The 11,634-nt window shown below is 44.9% G+C and overlaps 1 protein-coding gene across 1 annotated transcript in view; it reads right to left on the reverse strand.

Moving 5' to 3' along the window:
• The window catches only part of STMN2 (stathmin 2), a 33,132-nt gene extending 22,216 nt beyond the window's left edge, over positions 1 to 10,916 (reverse strand). The window contains exon 1 of the mRNA XM_077352073.1: positions 10,680 to 10,916. Within this exon, the coding sequence (XP_077208188.1) occupies positions 10,680 to 10,698 (19 nt within the window). The 5' untranslated portion in view covers positions 10,699 to 10,916. The remainder of the gene's footprint in view (positions 1 to 10,679) is intronic.
• Between the last annotated feature and the right edge of the window lie 718 nt (positions 10,917 to 11,634).

The raw sequence follows: 11,634 nt of genomic DNA on the forward strand, positions 1-11,634 counted from the left end.
TTGTTATTTCTATTAACGGGTCACAGAAATGATTTCAGTACTTTCTGAGCTATTTGATGGAGTCCCTCCTTCTTGCTACTGTTCTTGCATTATAATTACCTCAAAAAATCAATTTTTGTTATAGATATTAAACTCCTAAAAGCAGTCTTTACTAGTGAAGCTATATAAATCAAATAAAAGTCATATTGTAAAGTGCCATTAAAACCCATATTATCCTGGAAGAGCTACTCATTCTTAGAAAATAATCTTTATAATTTGTAGCCCTAATAATACCTGGTTTATAATTAATTAATTAATTAATTACATTTATTTCCTGCCACTCCCAAGACTGGTTCAAGGCGGCTAACAATTTGTACATGCTAAACCCCCAATAAAATCCCATTAAAACAATCCAAGGACATGGAAATCATACAACAAACGAAACCACAACAAACATGGCAGTAGTACTCAATCTCCCATCCCCCCCAGTAAAACATCTAATAAAGGGAGTGGGAAGAGGGGGCTGTAGATAACAGATGGTCCTGACATTGCCTAGCACCTGGAGAGCTCCAATCTATGCTGTTTGTGTGTGGATGACTCCCCAAGTAAACCCCCCAAACTGGCCCTCACTGGGTGACATGCACACAATAGGGAGAGGGCACTTCCCTATTGAGAGCCAATCACAGGTCTTCCCTATCTTCCTCTTTGATAATATTTTCAGGCATTTGGCAGGGAGGTGGAAGATTTGTCAGAATGCTGGGGGGGGGGCGAGGAGAAGAGTGGCTATGCTCTGACACAGGCACAGCAGCTGCTCTGGTGGCCCAACTTGCCTGGGTGGGCCATAGTGCTCCCAGGCCTTCTGTCCACCAGGGAGTGAGGGAGATCAGCTGGCTATCACATTCTCAGGCCTCCTGTCCACTGAGGAGCAGGGGAAGCTGGCCGGCCATGCTCTGCAGTGCTGTGGGTGCAGGACCAACCCTGGCAGCGCAGCTCACCTGTTGAACCATCACGTTCCAAGGCCTCCTGCCCACCAGGGAGACAGGGAGGCTGGATGATTGTGCTCCACAGTGCTGCACTGTGTTGTCCTGGGCTGCCCTGCTCAGCAGGAGCCCTCCCACCTGCCACCCCATTCAAGAGACCATTTAAAAAATGGGCTTTCATATTAGCATGATATCACCTCTGAACATAATTTTTAGCATGCTGTATGAAAATAGCAAAGCAAGCCTCAAAATATCCGTCCCTAATACCACTTTTCTACTTTACAAATGCTTTGGTGTAGTTAAGAGCAGTGGTATCTAATCTGGCAAGCTGGGTTTGATTCCCTACTCCTCCACATGCAGCCAGCTGGGTGACTTTGGGCTAGTCCCAGTACTGATAGAGCTGTTCTCACAGAGCAGTCCTGTTATAGCCCTCTCAGCCCACCTACCCCACAGGGTGTCTGTTGCAGGAAGAGGAAGGAAAGGCAATCATAAGCTGCTTTTAGACTCCTTCTAAACAAAATGTAAGAAGAGTTGACGGGGTGATATTAACATTTTAAAACTACCCTTTTTGTTTTAGATTGTTTGTTTCCCCACAGATATCCTAAACATAGTTATATTAGAAATTATACATTTGATTTTGGCTGCCATGTAATGCATATTAATGTATTATAACAGTGAGGAATGCGGCTGCTCAAAAAAATTTCTGAAAGTCTAAGACAGTTTATACAGCCACTGAAATCTACTAGGTAACTTTGACTGAATCATTCCCTCTCAGACTAACACACTTCACAGCATTCCTGTGAGGATAACATGGATGAGGGGAGAAAGCTGCTCTCAGGTTCTTGGAAGAAGGGAAAGATAAATTATACATAATAATAATAGTAGTAGTTAAGTCTGTAACACAAGGTCATTCCAATTCTAGTTCTGAAAAGGAGACATCAAAGAATGCAGCAACTATCAGACCAATCAAACCTGAACTCTCCATTGAAGCTAATACTTTGATTACATTACCAGAAGACAAAACTAATTTGAAAAGGGAATAATGCTAGGCAAAGTTGAAGGTAGCAGGAAAACAGTAGCACCCAACATGAGATGGATTGACTCAATAAAAAAGTCATAGTCCTCAGTTTGCAAGACCTGAGCAAAGCCAGTTAATAATATGATGTTTTGGAGGTCATTCATTCATAGGCTTACCATAAGTCAGAAACAATTTGATGGCACTTAACATACACAAAGTCACACGGATCTAGGGCTTGTACCAAGGTGATAGTTTCCCAGAAAATTAAAATTAGTATGATAGAATCCTTGATTGTTGTTTGTGGTATGCTCATCCCAGCTTGGTATAGTGGTTAGGAGTGCAGACTTCTAATCTGGCAAGATGGGTTTGATTCTGTGCACCCCCACATTCAACCAGCTGGGTGACCTTGGGCTTGCCACAGCACTGATAAAGCTGTTCTGACCAAGCAGTAATATTAGGGCTCTCTCAGCCTCACCCACCTCACAGGGTGTCTGGTGTGGGGAGAGGAAAGGGAAGATGAATATAAGCCACTTTGAGACTCCTTCTGGCAGAGAAAAGCGGCATATAAGAACCAACTCTTCTTCTTCTAATGACTGCTTTGGCACCATGGCAGTCTGGTGTGGTAGAGACCACTTGTGTCAGCATCACTGACAACTGGTGTCATTTGACCAGGGTCTTCTTCCTGCACTACTGGCAGTTAAAGCCAATAGATACCCATCACCGGCATCCTGGCATCACTGGCACATGCTGAATGATCCCTGGGTCGCAGTATCATCATGGGCCATTTTAATTTCCCAATCAGAACCTGATTAGAAGGTACACTACCATATTGATCTGTAGACTGGGAGGGGGGAGTTTACCATTTACAGAACAATTCCTGTCCCCTTATCTCAAGGCTTCCTCATTAGCTGCTGCTTATACAAGTGAGATTAACAACCCCCTCCAAAACACATTTCATTGGAAGAAGGTTTCATTGATTTAAATAAGCCTCACTTCCATATCAGCGTGCTTAGGATCATAGGATCTTAAATGACTTCTAGTGCAAAAGATAATGTGATATGGTTCCTTATCTTGTACCTGTAACACAAACCAGGATTTCTTTCAATATGATTTGATAATGATTTGTTGCTGAAAACCTCAGGAATTTATTAATGTGCTGCAATCATGCAGTGCTCTCATCATTACTATATGCCAGGGGTAGTCAAACTGCGGCCTTCCAGATGTCCATGAACTACAATTCCCATGAGCCCCTGCCAGGATTCTGCTGCTATAGGCATTCTAACAGAAGATTCCTTAAATGGATCCCTGTAGAAATGAAAAGACAGCTGCATGGAGTCATTGCTAGTGAAAAACGTTGAATTGAGAACTCAAATATTTTTGGCTTAAGCAGCACACTTTGGACTTAAACATCAATAAAGCTTTCTCCTGTTTTCATTTGGTTCATTGAAACAGCCTTGTGATCTTCATGAATTTCCTGCCAATCACCTTTTGGTTACACCTTGATTTATAGGGCTCACTAGGCACCCTAATGTGAGGGAGACCCTATAACAGTAGCTAATATAGCTTTAAAATGTGGGCCTGCCCCAATCACATGTAAACTGGGGGTTCAGTCCGGTTTAAGAGAGAAAAAAAATCCTCTTCCTTCTTCTTCACCACCTAACAGTCCCTTCTCATTGGCACTTTCCTGACATCCGGGCTTACTACCTGCATTGAAACCTAGCTCATGGGAAAGTGGGCTTCCAACCACCAGGAGGAAAAATGTACTGTCCCCTTAATAAAGGCTATTCCAGCAGACCATATCCTCACATTTTTGTTTGTTATGACATCAAGTCACAGAGCTGACCCTGCTTAGCTTCCAAGTTCTGATAAGACTGGCCTACCCTGGCTATTCAGGCTAAGACATATGCAATCCCCTTGTATTCTATGGGACTTCTTTGAAAGGAATATAAAAGGGTACTTGATGGACTATCCGGGCTAATAAGCTTCTGTCTGATGCACAGGCATATTTCCCCCTTCTGGTTGTTGTATGGGAAAGTGATGTTTAGTAACAGAAGGTATGAAGAAGGTTCAGAACTTCTCATCCACAAGGCTATTCTACTTGTTAAGCTGGACCACACTCGTTGTGATTTGGGGCAGACCCACATTTTATGTCCCCAGATGTCTTCTTGCCTTATGTGGTTTGGGCAATTCTATGATTTAAGCAATGCCTGATTGAAGTATGAGTGCTAGGATAAAAATATGGTGGAAGTAACCAAACTATGGAAACACATAAAAAATCAGGCCCTTTTGAGTGGTGGATAGTATTAAAAAGCAACCAAGGTCTTAATGACTGATCATTTAAGTTTTTTAAATAGTTGTTAAAATGCTTTAAGATACTAGAGAGGAGAGATGGGGTAATTGCTTTCCAAAACTGTGGAAGCCGTGCCAGATGTATTCATATTCTTGTGCACAAGTGTAATCTATTTTCATAATGATTCCTGCTGCATTGTAATGATAATAGCGATGTAGATTTAGTTCGCAATATTGCTTCAGTTCCTTTGATTGTGTAGGGAAATGGGATACTTCAGTTGCATGTACCAGCACTAGTAATTACTTTTTCTTCTGTAACTGACTCTACAACAAAGACATCTGGGAATGATAGTCATGCTGGACGGTCAGAATGATGCAGAATTACTGTAGTCACGTAGATGGGATGTAGGGCTTAAACTGCCAGGACCAAAGTTCAGATCCCTGCAACGTGAAGGGCAGCAGATGACCTTGGGTTAATCACTGTGGCTCAAACAAGATAGGACTGCCCCAAGACATCATAGTGAGGGGCGGTATATAAATTAAATGAGTAATAAAATAAATATAAATAAGTGATAATAGAAGCATAGATTTGTTTATTTACTACATTTACTGCCCGGTATTCACGTTGACTTTCACCCACTCTTGTTGTTATTTTCTTTCAGAGGCCCTGAAGCAAATGGATTTAGAAGGGTGAAACTCTTATTTAGGACTGCACTGAGAGAGATCTGGCAGACTTAAACAGAACTATAAAAGGACCACAAAGGTGAGGAGAGATGATCGTCTCCCTACAGTGCTTGCTCCCAATCCCCATCTGAATTGATTTTCAATATCGCAGTTCAGATGAGGGTAAAAATACAGATGGAGGATGGAAATACTACAGGGAGGAAAACCAAGACAAGGGGTGCAGCTAGCAGCCTTTGCCCATTAGGTTTATGATCTCCCTACCCCCATGTAATGCTAGAGATCTCCTGGAATGACAACTGGTCTTCAGACTACATAAATTGCTTATTTGTGTGTGTGTTTTTTTAAAATTAAAACATTTTATTTATTTATCTATCTATCTATCTATCTATCTATCTATCTATCTATCTATCTATCTATCTATCTATCTATCTATCTATCTATCTATCTATCTATCTATCTATCTATCTATCTATCTATCTATCTATCTATCTATCTATCTATCTATCATACTTATATAATGCCCTCCCCGGAGGCTCACTCTTTTCCTGGAGAAAATGGCTGCTTTGGGAGGTGGACTGCATGGCTTCATACCCTACCAAGTTCCCTCTGTTCCCTCACTTTTCTTTTTACTGCTAAAACGGGCACTCTCACTGCAATATTCCCATGTGACAGAAGTAGATTAGATGTATACACATCTGATATTCCTGTGTATGCATCTGCTCTATTTCCATCACACTGTAGTGAGTGGTCTCATTTTACCAGTAAAGAGATATGGGTGAGTATTATAGAGCTGCCAGTTCCAGGTTTGGAAACCTCTTCAACATGGAGCCTTGAAGAGTGAGGTTTAGGGAGATTAGATGCATGCACAGGAATATGCAGGTTTCCCATTTAGTTTGGCCCCATCTCCCCATCTATTGGGTAAGGTAGAGATGTAATGAGTAAAGTAAATGCAGGTAAAAGGTAAAAGTTGGTGAAAGGTTAATAAAAGCAGACATAAAATATATCTGAATGTATCAGAGCTGGAAAATATGACTCAGTTTTTGGAGGCAACTGTGTATAAATTGGCCTAGACGCCAATTTTTTAATTTTTAAGAACTCTGACAACAGGGGTGCAACCTCACTGTGGAGCTGCTAGTCTGTAGGATAAGTACAGGCCGGAAAAGAGAGAATACACATTTGTTTTATTGATTGTTTTAAAACACGAAGTATTATATCGACGATGAGTCTGAGAACCTGGATTTTCTGAACTTGGATTATTATTTCAGGTGCCTATACCTGCAGAATCATGCTGTGCTTATTAATGGTATCTAAAGAAAGAGGTGCATTTATAAAACCAAGATAAATTAAATATGCTTGAGCACTCTGTGGGGAAAAAATTGTCGCCGTCCATTTTACTTGTAAATTTCGCTGTACTCAATAGGACTTGGTCCCACGTATATATTGTATACTACAGGACCGTGGACTAATTTTATACATGTTTGTTTAGTTTATATCCATTGACCTAACTTCCAAGCAAGTCTGCATATAATTGGATTATTATAGTGTCATGCTATACAGAGTAAAACCTTTCTACATCTGTTAACTTCAACAGAATTAGAATCATGTATCTCTTTAGGACTGTACAGTTAGTTTCCTTAGGGCAAATGAAGAAATCTTTTATCATGTAAGAATCAGATATGATAAAAAGGATGGTGATGCTATGGTATCAAAGGTTTGCCTACAATAGGCCTCATAGTTTCAAAGGCAGAAGCACAATTCACTAGTCCAGGAGGCTCATCTAATCTCTTTGTTATATGGTTATCTAAATCCTCTGTCCAGGTTTACTGAAGATTTCGTACTTGTGTAGCACACCACATGATCCAGCCAGAGTTAAAAGACACATTGATTTAATGGCAAGTATATGCTAACAATCTCTCTCATTTAAATAAACAGGAATTAACAGTGCTCTACATTGCTGCATCATGCTCCTTTGTATGCATATTAAATACATATGTTAGATGTACTCAGATTTCATTTAGAATAAAAGCGATGCATAGCCCGCAAGGAAAGTAAATAAAAATGCAATTGCATATGCACATAGAGTTTAACAAATCTGGAAAACTGCATTTATATCTGACTTAAACAACAGGAAAAACCTCGCGGGACAAGTATAAAAGCCATATCAAATGAACAAAATTTCTAGATGGCAAAGAGTTTATTTACTTAAGATGTTCTAATTCCACCATTTTTCATCAATATGGACAGTTTCCAATATAGTATACATGAAAATAAAATACACAGTGATGCTTTCATTACCACTCAGTCAACTTTGCATTGATTTGTGGCAAGACTTTCCAGTGCCTAGTATTTCCAGGTGTTTTTTACCCCCAAGCTTAGTCCTTGGAATGAACTTTCTGCTGAGCTGCAGGAACCAAATGCATGAACTGGTCATAGAGGTGGTCTGCTAACTTTGGGGTTCCATGAATGATGCAAAATGGGCCTTTATAACTTGAGAATATAATTGTGTCCCAACATCTTTGGCTTGAATTTATCTGTCCCTTCCCGCAGAGAGGGCCATCTTCCATTGGAGGAAAGCTCCCTCTGTTGGCTGAGGGAATCTCCCCCAGCTGAAGATTCCTCACTTGATGGAAGGGAACCCATTGGATCCACTTAGGTTCTAGTTCGTCATTAATTAATATCTTTCCTTTGAACTATGTTCCTGCAACACAATTATTTTGCTCAGAATTGCCAGCTCCTTGGTAAACTGAGAATCAAATTCCCATGCCCCTCCCGCCAAGGAGAACTGTGCAACTGGACTCCCCCTTGCACATGTCTTTCGGTTTCCACGGGCCATGTACCTTTAACAGCTGTGTGCTCAGGTGAACTGTATGCAGCCCCCCTCTCTCTTCCTGTAGGAAAAAGCGCACGTCCAGTAATAGGAAAAGAGGTGACAGCCATAGCCAGAGTGTTTTGAGTTACTGAAAATCCCTGAATTGAGTAAGAGATTTGTTCTTTCGGTGAGACATGACAATAATACAAGCATATTAACAAGAGAGGGGTAAAGCTGTTCTTCAGAATGTGCTGCAAGTGAATAAAGATGAACAGCTGCATTTCCTTCTGCCCCCAAACAAACAAAAAATAGGTTCCATAGTGAAAGCCGGAAAAAAAGGGAAAGCAGGGTTTGCCGTAATTCTTAGCAAGCCTCGGGTTGTACTTCATCACTGCTCTTGGCTTTGTGAACTGCACTGATCCCATTTGAGAGCTCTTTCCTAGGGTGACCAGGGGATTCTTCACCAAGGCCTTCTGCAGTGACCAGTCAGCTACAAATGATCAGTACTGAGTACCCGATTGCTGCAGTGGGGAGGGGAAGGGGGGGGTGAACCCAGCACTATAGGGCTGGCCGGACGCCCATGGTTCCTGGCTGGTGGCATTTGCATAAACAGCTGTCTGCTGCCCTCCCCTTATGACTAACAAAGCCCGCCTTGGCCACCAAGAGCTCCATGCCAGTCTGGCTTTTCTAAGCTGAAAAGAAAGCCGGATTTCACCAGCAAGGGTCGACATCCATGTTGCTTTTGAGAGAATAAGCAAGAATGGAACAAATGAGCACCATTGTTGCCGGCACTGATAACCAAGCATAGTTTGGACAGGAGGGGCGGGTGGGTATTGTCCAGTCTTTAATTCACAGTGGGCATGGGGGCAAAGGCACACCAAACCCTGATTTCTAAGGGTGCAATCCTAGAAGGGGCTACTCAGAGGATCCCTTTTTCTTAACAGATTTTTTTCTCCCAGGAAAGCATTTTTTTAGGGTTGCAGCCCAAGGGTCCTTGGCTGTTTTGAGCTGCGGATATCCTTTGGCCAAAGGAGAAGAAAGTGACTCGGTCTTTTGGGAGCCCCCAAGGACTGTGAACCGGCTGTCCATTTCCTCTTCCTGATTTCCCAGTTCTCTACGGCAGGGGTAGTCAACCTGTGGTCCTCCAGATGTCCATGGACTACAATTCCCAGGAGCCCTTGCCAGCGTTTACTGGCAGGGACTCATGGGAATTGTAGTCCATGGACATCTGAAGGACCACAGGTTGACTACCCCCTGCTCTACGGCACCCTTCGCCACTATATCGGGTGCCTCCAGCCGCTGACGCCATAAAAAGGTTACTCTCATCCTCATCCTTTTAAATCGCGGACTTGAAAAAAGTCAGTGGAATCGACAAGACTGGGAAGAAGGAGCGCGTGTTTGCTTCTTCGCCAGGGAAACTAAACCAGGGGATTTCTCTCATCGGGGCGGGGGGGGGGGTCCCTTTCTCGGCATAACCCTCCACAAATCTCGGGGTCTCAGACCCTCATCTCTCCGCTGCCGCCCCGGATCTGCAGCCCAGACTCCGGCGAGGGACCCCACCCCGCACTGCAATGGCCAGGCGCCGCCGCCGCCGCTTTCCCGGGGGCTGAAGGCGAACGGGGCGTGGCCGGGGTTTGTTGAGTCTGCACTAAAACAAAAAACAAAAACGGGGGGGGGGGAGGCTTTTGATCTAATGAGACAAAACAAAAACAAAGTGGCTGGAGGCGTCATGTGTGTGAGTGTGCGTGAGAGAGAGCAAGTCACTGCGTTATTTCGGGGTGTGTGTGTGTGTGTGCAAGGAAGAGATTTCCAATCGAGTGACCTACTTTTGGGCGCAGCTGAACTGCATAATTAATCTATCGATGGAGCTCCAGGCGAGCGACCAGGGAAGGGAAACGGGGACTGCGGGAGGCCGCCCGGGGGGGGAGGGGGCGAAAAAGCCTCCCCCCCCATTAGATTGCCCGGGGGCAAAGGCTCCGTCTTGGATCTGACGCCCCCAGCCCCTCCCGGGAAGGCTGGCGGGGGAGGCGGGGCGGCTTCCCCAGGGCGCCTGAGAGGAGACCGCGCCGGCGCCAGCGGCAGCGGCAGCAGCGGCGGCGGCGGCGACATGGGTGGGGCCGCTCTGCATTGTGCTGCTGGGCGGCTGGCGTGGGTGGCGCGGAAGCGCTCTGCAGGTGCGCTCTCGCCGGGAACGCCCGGAGCAGCGGCTGAAGGAGAGCCTCACACAAAGGAAGCCGGCGCGGCCCCGGCCCCACCCGCCCGCCCGCCAGCACTCCTTCCACCTTGAACGCCAGAGAAACCACACGCCCCCCCCCCCCGCCGCCCCGCTCCCCCCTGGCAGTCAGGATCAGACGCCGAATGTCGCCGAATGTCTCCCATTCACAGGGAGGGTGGGCAGGGGGGGGGGTCCCCTGGCCACGGAGAGTGCCCAGGCGCCCTGGGTGGGGGCCCTCTTATTCGCTCCCGTCGCTCCCGCGACCCGCACGACGTGATTCGAGGGCTGCTCGCCGTCCAGGATAGCAACCAGCACAACTTATTCCCCTTAAAAGAAAAACAAAACCCAAACCACCCATCAGCCTCCAACAGTCAGGTCGGCACTTCGGCACAGAAGCCGCTGAACCCGCTTTTTTTTGGGGGGGGGGGAGGCGTAGAAACCCACGAGACAACTACGGTTCCATTCCGATTCGTGCTCCGAGTGAACGGGCTCATGGAAAGCCAACCTCAGCCTAAGACTTCGAAGGACGCCTCCAGCTTCCCGATCCCCAATTTTCGACCCAAAAAAAATGAAGTGCCCAATCATCATCATCATCATCATCATCATCACCATCCCAAGAAATAACGTTTCGCCTTTGGGAACTGCGAGGGAAGCACCAAGGACAGCAGCGAGGGGAGGAAGGCAAAAGAGATGCTGTTTTCTTACCCATTGCGGTTTTAGCCATTGTGGGATGTGCAGATGCTCAGAGGTTGTGAAGGCAAAGAGGTCCAGCTACAGCAGTGAAGAGGGAGTGAGAGGAGACTAAGGCACTGAGTCAGCAGGCTGGGGCTGTGCAAAAGAAGGCGCCAGAGGCAGGAGCCCATGAATAATTATCACTCCTCTGCCCAAGCAGATTGGCTCCAGAGGCCCCCTGACACGACTCCTGTGGAGTTGGAATCTCCAAGCATTAAAGATTGACCTGCCAAGGGTGCTGGATTGCAAACTGCCAGCATACAGTTTGAATGGGAAAGCAGCTCTTGCATGCTCATTCCCCCCCTTGGCTCTTCCGTTGGTAGTACATTCCATGTCAAATGTTTAATGTCTTACATGAAAAAAGCCTATTGGTCTTGAAGTCTCTGGCTGTTGCTACCTGTAAAACATGCATAAATGCATTGGGCATGTTTTATGGCACTAATAGGAGAAGGCGGGAGAGGGGGCTTGAAAGATGTGGGGATATTTGCTCAACAACAACAGAAATCAATTTGGCATCACTTTTAGTTGAAATTTCATTGTATCTTCGTCTAGATTATGTATGTGCATTTAAACCAGCAGAACCTTGCCTTTTGGCTTGTGTTTTCATGATCATCCACGTATCTGTATCTAGGTGCGAGGCATGTCATGAAAAATGGTTGGCAGGCTAAAGAAGCGAGGGAACTGTTTCTGAGAAGGATTGCAGCAAAACGATACATTTCCATAATAAGAACAGAAATTTGAAATCTTGACGTCCTTATGATTAATGAATAGCAGAGAATAAACATGTACCATGTCAAAGGGGTTCATGTGCTCAACGCTGGTGGAAGAAAAGGAAACATTCTTTTGTGAAGCCCATGTGGATCAAAAATAAATGGATTGTTTTGTGCAGCATGGCAATGATGGGAGATAAAACTTTATTGTGATGTAA

Source organism: Paroedura picta, chromosome 9 (genome assembly GCF_049243985.1).
Source record: "Paroedura picta isolate Pp20150507F chromosome 9, Ppicta_v3.0, whole genome shotgun sequence".
In the NCBI taxonomy this organism is placed as follows: Eukaryota; Metazoa; Chordata; class Lepidosauria; order Squamata; family Gekkonidae; genus Paroedura; species Paroedura picta.